The sequence below is a fragment of the Elephas maximus genome, chromosome 23 (genome assembly GCF_024166365.1).
Source record: "Elephas maximus indicus isolate mEleMax1 chromosome 23, mEleMax1 primary haplotype, whole genome shotgun sequence".
In the NCBI taxonomy this organism is placed as follows: domain Eukaryota; kingdom Metazoa; phylum Chordata; class Mammalia; order Proboscidea; family Elephantidae; genus Elephas; species Elephas maximus.
The window spans coordinates 46,665,973-46,681,720 of NC_064841.1; the positions used below are offsets into that span (position 1 = coordinate 46,665,973).

General features: G+C 37.8%; 1 protein-coding gene across 7 annotated transcripts in view; it reads left to right on the forward strand.

The window, feature by feature from the left end:
- The window catches only part of CENPJ (centromere protein J), an 82,609-nt gene that overhangs the window by 46,044 nt on the left and 20,817 nt on the right, over positions 1 to 15,748 (forward strand). For 5 of the 7 annotated variants that reach the window (XM_049867554.1, XM_049867553.1, XM_049867556.1 and 2 more), the window contains 3 exons: positions 3,617 to 3,782; positions 9,942 to 10,184; positions 14,832 to 14,916. In XM_049867554.1, the coding sequence (XP_049723511.1) occupies positions 3,617 to 3,782; positions 9,942 to 10,184; positions 14,832 to 14,916 (494 nt within the window). The other 2 variants (XM_049867559.1, XM_049867557.1) reach the window with 2 other exon arrangements.

Sequence of the window (15,748 nt, forward strand, 5' to 3'; positions counted from 1 at the left end):
ATCTTTGGCATTAGTGGTTGGTGTATAAATTTGAGTAATAGTATTAACTGGTCTTCCATAAATTTGAATAATAGTATTAACTGGTCTTCCTTGTAGGCATATGGGTATTATCCTATCACTGACAGCATTGTACTTCAGGATAGATCTTGAAATGTTCTTTTTGACGATAAATGCAACACCATTCCTCTTCGAGTTGTCATTCCCAGCATAGTAGACTATATGATTGTCCGATTCAGAATGGCCAATACCAGTCCATTTCAGTTCACTAATGCCTAGGATATCGATGTTTATGCGTTCCATTTAATTTTTTGACGATTTCTAATTTTCCTAGATTCATACTTCATGTGTTCCAGGTTCTGATTATTAATGGATATTGCAGCTGTTTCTTCTCATTTTGAGTTGTGCCACATCAGCAAATGAAGGTCCCGAAAGCTTTACTCCATCCACGTCATTAAGGTCGACTCTACTTTGAGGAGGCAGCTCTTCCCCAGTCATCTTTTGAGTGCCTTCCAACATGGGGGGCTCATCTTCCAACACTATATCAGACACTGTTCTGCTGCTATTCATAAGGTTTTCACTGGCTAATACTTTTCAGAAGGAGACTGCTGGGTCTTTTTTCCTAGTCTGTCTGAGTCTGGAAGCTCAGCTGTAACCTGTCGTCCATGGGTGACCCTCCTGGTATCTGAATACCAGTGGCATAGCTTCCAGCATCACAGCAACATGCAAGCCCCCACAGTACAACAAACTGAGAGATACTTTAAAAGGAAGTTCAGTTACTTTTTTAAAAATCAAATCCCAAACAGCAGTTATTTTGTTACTTTTTTAAATAGAAAATCTTTGCTTTTCTGCTGATAATTTGGAAATATATGCTTATTAGAAACCAAAGTGGTATAAAAAAGTGAGACCTTATTCCAAACCCCTTCTCCGCCCAAGATAACTTTTTAAATGTCCTCCTCACTATTTTAAAATGTGTACTTTTTCTCTCTAAAGAACATTTAAATCATAAAATAATAGCTAATATTTATTGAACATTCGTAATTATGCTAGGCTTTATGCAAAACTCAATCTTTGAGTTCAGTGATTGTTTATTCTTCCTATCTTAACATGAAACTGAGATACTGGAAGTTGTCCAAATTCCCCCATCTAGTAAGTGATAGCCACAATTCCAACTCAGGCATTCTACTCTCAAGCTCTGGGTATTATTATATATGTCTTCTTCTTGAATCTACTTTTTCACTTTACTGTGTAATGGACACCTTTATTAAAAACCATTTGTTCTCAAGTTGGTCCTGACTCATGGTGACCCCGTGTGTGTTCAAGTGCAACTGTGCTCCATAGGGTTCTCAAGGGCTGGTTTTTCAGAAGTAGATTGCTAGGATTCTCTTCCAAGTTGCCTCTTGGGTGGACTCCAAGTTCCAAGCTTTTGGTTAGCATTACACCACCAAGGACTCCTCATTAGTACCCTCTAATCTTTTATAACCTTTAAATGACTCCATTGTATGGGTGCTCCTGTAACTTACTCCATCTTCTGATGGAAATTTAACTTGTTTAGAATTTTTCACTATTATAAATTTTATAAATATTTTATAAATATAAATTATTCTGCAGTAAATATCATATATATGCTACTACTTTTTTTTTTTTGGCTATTAGGATAAATTTCTTAGGAAGAGTTTCCGTTGCATAGCTTAGCCATTGGTGCGTGAGACTTATTCTTGTCCCTTTTCACTATCACCAAAGTTGAGTCTTTAAAATCTTGCCAACCTGATAATGATAGCATTTTTTAGCTTGATAAAATTTGCATTTACTTACTTTTCAGTAATAAAGCTCAGCACTCTTTTTATATTTAGTGGTCATTTGTATTTATTTTTATAAATTTCTTTGTGACCTTTAATCATATTTCTAGTGGGAAGTTTGTTTTATTGATTGTAGGAGTTTTGAAGGATATTAAACCTTTGTCAAATGTGCTATAAGCATTCTTCCCCAGTTTTTGCCTTTGAATATATGATCTTGTGTTATAGAAATTTTGAAATTTAGTCAAGTATGAATATCTTTTTTCTTTTCTACCTATACTCCTGTAAAGAGGGCTCATCCAATCTCATGGCTTTAAATATCATCTGTGGGCTGATAAGGAAACCCTGGTGGCATAGTGGTTAAGTGCTATAGCTGCTAGCCAAAGGGTCGGCAGTTTGAATCTGCCAGGTGCCCCTTGGAAACTATGGGGCAGTTCTACTCTGTCCTCTAGGGTCGCTATGAGTCGAAATCGACTCGACGGCACTGGATTTGGTTTTTGTTTATGGGCTGATAAAGCTCCAATTTCAGTCTCTAGCCCACATCTCATATCCTACTCCCTACTCAATCACTCTACTTGGATATTGGTAGGTATTTCAAATTTATCACTTAGAAAAAAATTTATTCCTCGTATTTCCTCCCAAACCTATTCTCATTGTCTTCCCCATATTAGCAAATAAGTCTCTTCTTCTGTTTGTCGAGGCCAAAAATCTTGGAGTCATCCTTGAACCTTCTCTTTCTCTCACACTCTGCATAAAATTCATTAGGAAATACTATCAGCTCTACTTTCAAAAGAGATCTAGAATATGACCACTTTTCACCACACCCACAGCTACCACTCTAGACCCAGTCATCATGTTTTACCTGGTTAATGAAATCACTTTCTTACTGGTCTCTCTCCTTCCTCCTGTGTCTCCCTACGCTCTTAACACAGCACCCAGAGTGAACCTAGGTTATGACAGTCCTGATCAAAATTTTTCTAAGCTTCCTGTCTCAGCAAATACCAAGTTCTTACCAAACCCACTGCCGTTGAGTGAATTCCAACTGATGACAACCCTATAGGGCAGAGTAGAATTGCCGCATATGGTTTCCAAAGAGTGGCAGGTGGATTTGAACTGCCGACCTTGGGGTTAGCAGTGGAGCTCTTAACCACTGCATCACCAGGGCACCAAGTCTTCAGAGTGGTCTGTAAGACCCTAATTAATCTGGCCCTCTGTTATTTTTTTTTGGCATCTTGTTTTACTCTTCTTTCCCTTGTCCCCTTTGTTTTAGCCGCATTGGCCTCTTGACTGTTGTTTGAACACATGAAGCACATTCCCCTCTCAGGGGTTTTGTACTTGGCGTTCCCTCTGTCTGAACTGCTCTTTGTTCAGATGTGGCTTATTCTCTCACTTACTCCAGGTCTTACTTCACATGTTATTATCTCAGCAAGGTAACCCCATCCAAAATGTCACTCTCTCGTCCTGATATTTTCTAACCTACTTCCTTGCTTTATTTTTCTCCTTAACACTTGTAATATGCTGTGTTTTAATGTATTTACCTTGTTTATTGTCTTTCTCATTAAGTGTGAAAAGGTTCATGGGGACAGAGGGAGTTTTATTCACTATGATTTTTCCGTTACCTAGTATAGTGCTTGATTCATAGTAGGTGCTCAGTGAATTTGAATGTGTGAATTGGCTGGTATTTCAGTCATATGTAGTGTAGATTCACCAACAGTAGCAGCTTTTCTTTGTTAGGCTGTCACCTGTTTTCCATTTTGGTACTGCTTGTGGATTATTGTATTGAAATGGTCCTCCTAGACGATAACATGGTTGGGTCATTTTAGGAGAGGAATTTCTGACTTTGAACAACAGAAAGCAAAAGAATTGGCTCGAATAGAAGAGTTTAAAAAGGAGGAAATGAGGAAGCTACAAAAAGAACGCAAAGTTTTTGAAAAGTACACTACAGCTGCGAGATGTTTTCCAGATAAGAAGGAACGTGAAGAAATACAGGTACGCCAATTCTTTATATTTTACTGATGTAAGTTGCTAAAAGTGACAATCTTGTAAGAATCTCATTAGAATGATTTGATGTGTCAGAGAAATTGAATGCCAACCCATTAATCATTCACTCATTCAACAAATAATATGCCCAAGACATTGCATCAGGAACTGCATCTTTCGTAGTCTCATTTTTAAAGAGTAAAAAACATATCAATTATTTTCTTACTAAAGGCTTCCAGTAAAAAAAAAAAAAAGGACCGTGATAATGTCGTGGTTGAATTAACAAGGTAGGACTTGAACATTCACCAGTGTAATGTTGTGTTGATCTTTTTGACCCAGTGCACACCAAATATTTTTAATTCTGTTCATTTATAATACCTTAAGGCACATACACAAACTAGGTGTTTAATTTTAAAACTTACAACAATAGGCCAAATTGTGATTCCTATTTATTTCAAAGTTAGAAATGGACATCCCCAACCCCAAAACATAGTTCATGGAATATGATAGTTAAAAAAAGAACTAATGCATTTCTAGTTAAAAGTATAAAGCTTCTACAAAAAAGATAAATATATTTGACACTGGCATATGCAAAGATTTCTAAGAGAAGACATAAGGAACTGTGAAAGAAAAAAACATGTATATTGGATGTCATGAAAATGAAAACTTACAGCTTATCAAAACAGAAATTTTATTCATTGCTTATAGCATAAAATACAAACTCATCTTCCACTTTCCATATTTTAAATATTAGTATTTTCGAGTTTCATCCTTTGTCTTCTTTCTCATATAGTACGCCATCCTTGAACAATCTCATCTGCACACCTATGGCTTAAGTTATCGCGTACTACTGTGTTGATTAAAGGCCTTTAATTCTACTTATTTTTGTCAAAAAAAAGTGCCATTATATTTTGGTTAGTGAATTTATTAAATCTAATATATCACACATTTTATTTCAAAAGGTAATATACTCCCATTCAAAATGTACAAAAAGATGTATGGTTAAACCTCTCCACCTAATTTACCCCTCTGGAGGCATCCAGTGTTACCAGTTTCTTGTGTGTTTTAGAGAAATTCTATGTGTTTAAGCAAGTACATATTTGTAGCTTTTTTAATGTTAGCATTCTGGAATTCTATATCTTAAAGAGTGTACTTTATTTTATAGTTGCATAGAATTGCGTTATATGAATGTGCTATAATTAAGCATTTATGTACTTTCTATTCTGTTTTTAAGAATGACATCACCTCTTAGAATCATTCTCCTTTTTCATTTAGCACATGTTTATTGAATACTATGTGCCAGGGTTTCTGGGTGGTGCAGATGGTTATACTTGACCTAAAGGTTGGAGGTTTGAACCTACCCAGCGATGCCATGGAAGAAAAGCCTGGTAATCTGCTTCTGTAAAGATTACAGCCAAGAGAACCCTATAGGGGAGTTCTACTCTATAACACATGGGGTTGCCATGAGTCAGAATCAGCTTGATGGCAGTGGGTTTGGTTTTTTGTACTGTGTGCTGGACACAGCCTGTGAACTGAAAATACAGTAGTGAACAAAACAAATAAATCTTTGCCTTCATATAGCTTACATATTCAAGTATATCTGTAAGATATATGTCCACAAGTATAATTTCTGGGTTAAAAGGTGTGTATGTTGATAGATATTGCCAGGTTATCCTTCTGTATCATATTGTTGTTAAGTGCCATTGAGTCAATTTCGACTAGCAGTGACCTCATGTGACAGAGCAGAACTGCCTCATAGGGTTTTCTAGGCTGTAATCTTTATGGGAACAGGTTGCCAAGTCTTCTTCCTGCAGAGCTGCTGAGTAGGTTTGAACCAAAATTATTAGAGTGTTTGTTCTTTCCCTCAATCCTAACTACCACAGTGTAATCACATTTTTTATTCTTTGCCTGTCTTATAGATAAAAATACTAAAATTGATATTAATCTTTGATTGAATTTCTTTTGAACAATCTGAAGTATAGCTACAAATTTGGCATGAGTTTTTGTGAACACTTCAGATACTTGAAACAGTGATTAAAACATAACCAATTCAGCTATCACAAAGCTTTTGACTCAGTTTAAAACCACAGTCCGTTTTTAAGTACTTTCACAGTGAGTCTGTCATTTCATTTTTCTTGTTTTTAAGTTCCTTAGGATTAGAGCAGTGCTTTACTTTGATACCTTGCTACATTACGAAAATCTTACTAGACCCAAAAGGTGGGGGAGTGGGAGTTTCTCAGATCACCCAAGGTAATAAGATTAAAATCGATTTGTTTTCTTTTTCCCCTCTTTTTCTCTTTCTTATAGCTCAGGACCTAATTGCTTCTTCCAAGGTGATTCAAACCAAAGCATACTGAGCTTTCTTTTTGTAGTTATAGTTTGCTAAGTGAATAACAGTTTACTTTCTTGCAACCTCGTGCTTTTTGCTGAAATAATGTATTTAATGTATTTAAGTCTGTGCTGTCTAGCACGGTAGCCACTAGACATATGTAGGTATTTCAATTTAAATTAATTAAAATAAATAAAAAATTCAGTTTCTCAATCAAAGCCACATTTCTAGTGCTTACGTACCTAGTAGCTACCATATTGAAGAGCACTGATCTAAAGGTTTCACCTACTGGACATAAAGGATTGGGTTGGTGAGTTAGTGTTCCTCTTTAGGACATTATACTGTTTTATCATTTGGGTACTCATTCTTGAACCCTCTTTCTACTTTGTTATTTTATATGGCTTCTGGTATTAAGTACTGAACCCCTTTTCATATCAGGTTATGTGTGACCATGAGTATTTCCTCCTGTTTTTGATATGCTTTCTTCTTTTTCCCATGCTGTTTGACTTATTCATAGTTCCTTGTGTTTGTCCTTCTTACTTCTTCTCCTGTACAAATATATACTTAATAAACAGCTGCTAACCAAAGGGTCGGCAGTTTGAATCCACCAGGTGCTCCTTGGAAACTCTACAGGGCAGTTCTGCTCTGTCCTATAGGGTTGCTATGAGTCGGAACCAACTCGACAGCACTGGGTTCTGGGTAAACAGATACATACTTAATAGAAAGAATACCTATATTTATTGATGCTCTTCTCTTATTGAAGTCATTAACAGATTAAATAGATGGTGTATGGTTAAGAGCTCAGACTGCTGACCAGAAGGTTGGCAGTTCAAATCCACCAGCTGCTGTTTGGAAATCTTAATGGGGCAGTTCTGCTCAGTCCTATAGGGTCACTATGAGTTGGAATCGACTCGACGGCAACAAGTTTGGTTTTTTTAGTTGCGTATTATTATTTTTTATATTAACTCTTTTTGGGTATTCATTCAATGAATCTATTGAGAACCCTTTATATACTAGAAACTGTTCTAAGCTCTGGGAAAATTGGTGTTAATAAGACATGGAATTTATATCAATCATCGATTGGTAGCCTTTCACAAACTCATGTTACTCTAATTGTCTTGGTTATCTAGTGCAGCTATTAACAGAAACACCACAAGTGGATGGCTTTAATAAACAACTTTATTTTCTAATGGTTTTAGGAGTCTAGACGTCCCAATTCAGGGTGCTGGCTCTATGGGAAGGCTTTTCTTTGCTGGCTCTGGAAGAAGGCTCTTGTCTCTTCAGCTTCTGCTTCCTGATTCCCTGGAAATCTCCATATTTCTTGGCATCTGTCTTACTGCATCTAGGCTTCTTGGTTGCTTGTTTGATCTTTTTTATATCTCAAAAGATACTGACTCAAGATTCACCCTACACTAATCCTGTTAGATAACCCATTTCCAAATGGGATTCTAGCCACAGGCAAAGATGTTAGGAATTACAACACATATTTTGGGGGATATAATTTGATCCATAAATAGCACTAATTAATTGCAAAATTTCCTTTTCAGTGTTCAGATAGTTCTAACTTTACCAGCAGGAGCCTCTTCAAGTATGCCAGCCTTTTTCCCCTTTTAGCATTGCCCTTGAATTTTTGAAAGTATCCTTGCTTTCTATTATTATTTCAGACTATTTGGGTTTTGGGTTTTCTTTTTTTAAGATTTGTGTGTTACCATTTTAGTATTAATAAGGGTATTTCCCTGCATGATAAAAATGTTTAGTTAAAATTTCTTATTTATAAAGTCTTTATACCAGTCTGGTGAGATTGGTTGTAATCTACAATTTTATAAATAGGGAAGCTAATTGTCTTAGTTACGTAGTGCTGCTATAACAGAAATACCACAAGCAAGTGGCTTTAACAAACAAATTTATTTTCCCACAGTCTGTGAGGCCAGAAGTCCAAATTCAGGATGCCAGCTCTTGAGGAAGGCTTTATCTTTCTCTGTCAGCTTTGGGGAAAGGTCCTTGTTATCAATCTTCCCCTGGTCTAGGTGCTTCTTGGCGCAGGGATCCTGGGTCCAAAGGACACACTGTGTTCGTGGCCCTTTTTATGTGGTGGTAGGAGGTCCCCTCTCCTCTGCTTGCTTCTCTCTTTTATATCGGAAGGGAGATCAACTCAAGATACAACCAAATCGTATAGATTGAGTCCTGCCTTATTAACGCAACTGTCTCTAATCCTGCCTCATTGATACAGGTTAAAATCTACAATATATAGGATAACCACATCAGATCACCAAATGGTGGACAGCCACACAGTACTGGGAATCATGGCCTAGCCAAGTTGATACACATTTTTGGGGGATGCATTTCAATCCATAACACTAATTTTCAGAGGTTAATGACCTTGTTTAAGAAACTGTCAAGACATAAAACTGAGATTCAAGCCTTGATCTCATCAACTCCAAAGTCTGTGCTCTTTGTAATGTAATACTCTCTGAGAAAGGGTCTATTATGCCTAGGTGACAGAAGAAGATATTAGGGGTCAAAAGACTTTCTTGGCTGCTGTGAGGCTTAAATGAGAATGGATGTAAAGTTTTATACAAATATAAACAGAATCAACCAGTGAAAGCCCAGTATGGACCACAACCAGTTATGGGGATGATACAGGACTGGGGAGCGTTTGGGAGTCCCTGGATGGTGTAAATGGTTAGTGGATTCAGATGCCAACTGAAAGGTTGGATGTCTGAGTACACCCAGAGGCACCTCGGAAGAAAGGCCTGACAGTCTGCTTCCAAAAAATTCACCATTGAAAACCTGTAGAGAGAACGGTTCACCTGTGACACACGTGGGCTTGCCATGAGTCAGATTTAACTCAATGGCAGCTTTTACTAGTCTAGGGTATGTCACTGCCTATAGTCTTATATCAAGGAGCCCTGGTGGCACAACGGTTAAGTTCTCAGCTGCTAACTGAAAGATCAGTGGTATGAACCCATCCAGCTGCTGCGTAGGAGAAAGACCTAGTGATCACTTGTAAAGATTATAACCTAGAAAACCCTATGGGCCAGTTCTAGTCTATCACATGGGGTTGCTATGAGTCAAAATCGACTGACTCGACAGCAGCTAGCAACAACAGTCTTATATCAGTGTGGGTTTTGAGGTGGAAGAGAATGTGTTCTTGTCTCTCCCTTTACTCCTTTTCTTAGCTCTCTGTTATTCCCCATAACTTGCCACTCCTGCATAGCTGATTGAGTTCTCCTTTGTTCTGGTGTCACTCTTGATTTTTGTGTAATTGCAGATTGCTTCTAGACACTTCCAGCAGTTTCTTCACTTACGTCATTTAGACCAGCTAAAGCAACTCATTTTCTTAAACCTGTTTCTTCTTATAGATTCCAAATAGAACCAGTTTTCAGGGCAGCTAGATTCAAATTTGGAATCTTACTCTTCCCTTTATCTCAACTCTTCCTTCGATTAGTCATGAATTCTTGTTAATTTTTCTTCATCATATGTCCCCCATTTATCCTTATCTTTCAATTAATATCTTAGTTTAGAAATTTATTACCTCATGACAGTATTATTGCAATAAACTCTTAAGTGGTGTCTGTCTTCTGGAGTTAATTTTTTTCTGTGGTATGCGGCAAGGCTCTAAACTGATTCCCTACTTCCCTCTTTTGAAAAATTCATTGTTATTAAAATGTCATTTATTGACTAAGCCTTTTTTTTGCTGCCTACGATGCTTCCTTCATCACATTAAATTCTTATGATAGTACCTTTTTGGACTGGCTGTTCTGTTTCTTTGATGTGTCTTTGTTCTTATGTTGCATTGTTTTAATTTTAGTAATGCTCCCCCCACCCCCGCCCGGTAGACTTTAAAACAGCAGATAGCAGATTTACAGGAAGATCTGAAAAGAAAAGAAGCAAAATGGTCAAGTACACACAGCCGTCTTAGAAGCCAGATAGAAGTGTTAGTCAAAGAGAACACAGACCTCCGGGAAGAAATAAAAGTGATGGAAAGATTTCGGCTAGATGCCTGGAAGAGAGCAGAAGCTATTGAAAGCAGCGTAAAGGCAGATCAGTGTGTGACTGCTGTGAAAAAAGATGAATCCATGGTAAGTTTGGAGGAGCAATGGGATTTGTCATGTCAAGGGTAGAGCATTTGTCACTGTTTGAGCATTGCTACACAGGTAATTCTAAAATCAGTTTTTAATAATTCTTATAAAGGAAGTATACAACAATAGGCAAATGATCTCAGTTAAAATAGATGAAGTAAAGCTTTCCTGGAGAGTCACATGCGTATGATCTTTTTTAATCAGTCATTTGGTCTTTCATTTATCTATGTTAACAATGACTGTGTGCCAGGCACTGGGATACAATTATTGAACAAAATTCCTGGCTCTTATGGAACTTATATTCTAGTGGCAGAGAAAGAATACAAATAAGAAGCTAAGGAAAAAAAGCAAGGAAGGGGCGAGAGTGTTGTGATTTTAAATAGGATGGCCAGGGAAGGCCTTACGGAGAAAGTGACACTTGAATAATGACCTGAAGGAGATGAGTGAGGAAGCCATGGTAATCCCTGGGTGAAAACTGTAGCAGCCAAAGTGAACACCAAGTGTGAAGAGTTAGTAGTCTACCTGGTGGGTTTGAGGCATAGCAAGGAGGCTAGTATACCTGGAGTAGAGTGAGTCAGAACAATTATAGGAGCTAAGATTAGAGATATAATGGAGGATGGAGGGTGCAGATGATGTTAGGCCTTAGTAGATGATTGTGAGCACTTTGAGTTTTACTCTGAGTCAAATGGGAAGCCATTGGAGGGCTTTGAATAAAGGAGTAGTCTAATCATTTTTATTTTAGTAGGTTCTCTCTATACCTGGTGTAGACTTAAGAATAGAAATCAAATGACATACTGTATTGGGCAAATCTGCAAAAGACCTCTTTAAAGAGTTAAAAAGCAAAGATATCACTTTGAGGGCTAAGATACGCCTGACCCAAGCCATGGTTATTTTCATTCGCCTCATATGCATGCAAAAGCTGGACAATGAATAAGGAGGACCAAAGAAGAATTGATGCCTTTGAATTATGGTGTTGGCTAAGAATATTGAATATACCATGGACTGCCAGAAGAACAAACGAATCTGTTTTGGAAGAAGTACAGCCAGAATGTTCCTTAGAAGTGAGGATGGTGAGACTTTGTCTTATGTACTTTGGACATTGTTGTCAGGAGGGACCAGTCCCTGAGGAAGGATAGCATGCATGGTAGAGGATCAGTGAAAAAGAGGAAGACCCTCAGTGAGACGAACTGACACAGTGGCTACAATAGTGGGCTCAAGCATAGTAACGATTGTGAGGATGGCGCAGAACCAGGCAGTGCTTCGTTCTGTTGTACATAGGGTCGATATGAATTGGAACTGACTCTACGGCACCTAACAACAACAACAACAACATGGGTGCAGTTGGTATGAGTTAGGGGACTACTGCAATAATTGAGACCAGAGATAATAGTGGCTTAGACCAGGATAGCAGCAGTGGAGGTGATGAGAAGGAAACAGTATTTGTGATGAATCGAATATGGGGCTTGACAGCAAGAAAGGAATTACGAATAGCTTTTTTTAAGTTTAGTTTTTTGGCCTAATGGAGTTTCCACTTATTATAATGAGAAGTCACAAGAAGAGATTTTTATGGGATGTGGATATTAGGAGTTCACATTTGGACAAGGTAAGCTTGAAATGCCTACTGTATATCAAGTGGAGATGTAAAGTAGTTAAACCAAATATCAAGAGAAGTGCAGGTTGGAGATATAAATTTGGGGGTCATCAGAATATGTGGTAAAGCATGGACCTGGGCGAGATCATCAAAACTGTGAGTATAGATAGTGAAGAGGTGCAAGTACTGAGCCTAATTATCATGAGATGGGGAGATGAGGAGGAGCCAACAAGGGAGTGGAGAATGAGCAGCCAGAGAAGTATGAAGAAAATTAGGCAAGTATGATGTCCTGAAAGCCAAGTACAGAAAGTAAATCAAGGAGGAGAGAGTGGTCAGCAATGTCAAATGCTGCCGATAAGTAAGATAAGAACTGAAATTGACCATTAAATTTACCAAGAAGAAATAATTTATGACCTTGATAAGATCCTTTTCTTGAGGGTGTTACAGATGAAAGCCTAATTGGAGTTGGCTCAAGAGAGAATAAGGGGAAATTACAGAGTGTTAACAGCTTTTTGGAGTGTTTCTGTAGTAAATGTAAGGAGATAAGTGGGAGTAGTGGCTAGAAGAAGTATTTTTTTGTTTTTGTTTTTTCAAGATGGGAAACTGAACAGATGTTATGTATTGATAGGATTGATTCAGGAGAGAGGATAGCACTAATACAGGAGAAAGTGGGGAGAATTGTTGAAGCAATGTCTGAGAGGGGGTGGTATCTAGTGAATAAATGCAAGTGTTGGCCTTACCTAAGAGTATGGACAATTTATCCATAGTAATAGAGCATATAGGGTAGTTGGGTGGTGGCAGCTTGTTAGAAGTTCCTTTCTAATTGCTTTAACTTTGTCAATGCAGTAGGAAGCACAGTCATTAGCTGAGAGTGAGGATGGAGGAGGATTTGTAGGAGACCTGTGGGGATGGGAGGACGTGTGTAATAGTTCTCTAAGAGTGAAAAAGCAAATAGATGGGGAAATGTAGTGTGATTTCTGGGCTGCATTAAGGGTCCACTTGAGGTTAGTCATAAACTTAAAGTGAGAATTTTTCACATTGTTCTTTTTTCTTGTTCAGCTTTTTTGGGTGCGCCCAGATGTGGTGGTAGGGTTATAATTTAGCAGAGGTGTGGTTATCCAAGTGAATACTACAAAAGTGAGAGAGGGGCATGCTGCTTGACAGTATACGTAACAAGAGTGACTGCACTGAACCATGAGTTTAAGGTGCATAAGGATACAAGGTTCTGAGAGGCAGAAAACATATAAATCAATGAGTTGTAGGATCCTTTAGCCTGTAATTGAGATGGGGTTTAAAGGAATGAGCTGGGAAGACAGACTGTGGTAGTCAGAAAGTGGGATTCTTACACCCCCACTCAACATTTTATTATGAAAGCTTTCTAAAATAGAGAAAAGTTGAAAGAACAGTATAAAACTTGAATACCCACTACCTAGATTCAACCAGTTAAAATTTATAATTTTTGTGAAATGGGTAATTGTAAAAATCATGATATCTCACCCTAAATACTTTAGTGTTTTATTAAATGGCACTGACTTTTTGAAGAGACCATACTAATTATTTTGTAGAATGCCCTAAATAGCAACCAACCTGTTGCTGTTAATTCTGACTCATGGTGACCCCTGTGTGTTACAGAGTAGAGCTGTTCCATAGGGTTTTCTTGTCCGTAATCTTTACAGAAGCAGATCACCAGGTCTTTCTTCTGTGGTATTGCTGGGTGGGTTTGAACCTCCAATGTTTAGGTTACTGGTCGAATGTGAACCATTTGCGCCACCCGGTGACCAGATAGAGTGCTTTAAAATTGAGATTTTCATGGCATTGCAGTTATTGACCACTGCTCGTCTGTCAGTTTGTTGTACTGTGGTGGCTTGTGTGTTGCTATGATGCTGGAAGATATGCCACTGGTATTTCAAATACAAGCAGGGTGACCCATGGTAGACAGATTGCAGCAGAGCTTCCAGACTAAGAGAGAGTGGGAAGAAGTACCTGGCCATCTATTTCTTAAAAAATTGGCCAGTGAAAACCTTATGAATAGCAGTGGAACACTGATCACAGTATCTGCGGCAGTGGGCTCAACTAGCAATGACTATGGGGATGGCGCGGGACTGGGTACACAGGGTCTCTGTGAGTTGGAACCAACTTGACGGCACCTAACAGCAGCAGCAGCAGTTATTGAAAATGACAAGTTCTAAAGTTTGTCCATTGGATTGAATAGCTCAGGTAGGATAAAGGGCAGAATCCCTGGGGAGAGTAGGCCAAGAAACTGAGATGCTAAGTTATTGAAAGCATCATTTACTGTTAAAAATAATAACAGTAATAAGAAAGGAGAAAATGACAGTAAGCTAGGATCTAAACATCTGCAAGGGGTGAGAGGGGAGTGATGACTGCAACAGTGAGGGAGGGGTAAAGATGGGTGAGTACGAGGACATGAGATTCAAAGCTGAGGCAGGGGATTTAGGGAGGAGGGATTTAGGGCTGGAAGTGATGATGTGGCGCAAGAAGGACATCTACCCTACCTTTGTCCTAGTGGTTTGAGCTCTGTGGGAGAGAAAGCTTCCATCACTTGAGAAGGATATAGTGGTAACCAGTATTATGAGGGAGACCTAGGGCTTATTTAGACTGTTAGAGCAAGAACGTGAAGGAGAAATGTTTACAGAATAGGTTGAAGACAAAGGGGATTTGCTGATGTTTGACCGTGAATTCTGTTGAGGACCAGGGAATAGAGTAGAGGCACAGGTCCTCAGTTCACTGGTCCTAATAAAATATCATTATGTCAATATCAGCAATAGGACACTGTTTAGTTTTATGTTACATGTTATATCCTAAGTTCAAGAATGATTAGATTTCAAAAAGAACATTTAATTTCAAAAAAAATTTAACTTTTCACTTTAGCCTGTATTGAGATTAGACCCTTTGGCAGGTATTTAATAATGACAACTGAAAACAAACGAATGAACAAATTTAAAACACTCTCATTGTTAGCTGAGCTCTGTTAGTTTCATTCATTGTACTACTATGTAGACTAATACTTATGTTCAAAATTATCTCTCATACCACAGAACCCATTATTTTGTTTCCAAAGAAGCCAGATTTCTTCAGGAACCCAGGTAGAAAAATGTAAGAAAAATTATTTGCCAACACAAGGTAGGAGGTTGTTTATTATCTTTTTAATGTATTAGAAATATAAAGTATAGAAAATTTATACCCAATTTAATCAAAAAGCATTGTAAATATAATTGAAGCCCCTGTATCTTTCTCCCCCCAGTTAATTTCTACCCTGATAGCATTCCCATGTTTGTTTTTTATTCTTTTACTACATTATGTCCATTAATCAATATAGTACTGTTTCATTGTTTCCGCAACTTGCTTTTTTCTTTCGATGTTTTAAGACTGACCTACATTAATCCATGTAAAATCTGGTTTATTCATTTTAATAGCTATACAGATTCCATTGTGTATTTGTTGTAGTTAAGTTTTCCTATTGATAGACATTCAGATTTTTCCCAGTTTTTCATGATAATGAATAAGTCTTGCAGAACTTGTCTTTGATCATGTGAGTTTCTCTGGGATGCATATTTAAAGTAGGATATTGGGTCACATCAGGCTTGGGCAACTTTATTCTGGAGGCTTTGCCTTTGTTCTGCAAAGTAGTTCTGCTAGTTATTACTTCCAGCATATTTATATGCTCTTTGTACTTAACAACACTTGATATGATCAGACTTAAAAAGTTTGGCCAATCAGATGGGTGTGAAATGGTGAGTCAGTGTAGTTTTAATATACATTTCCCTGATTATTGGTAAGGTTGTATGAACATCTTTTTGTATATTTAGTGGCTGTTTATGTTTCCTGTTTTCTGAATTGCCTGTACCTATTGTTTGCCCATTTAAAATTTCGGTGTGCATGTATATGTGTGTTTCTTGAAGTTAATCATTTATTCTGCATACTAATCCTTTGTCAGTTATAAGCACTGCCAATA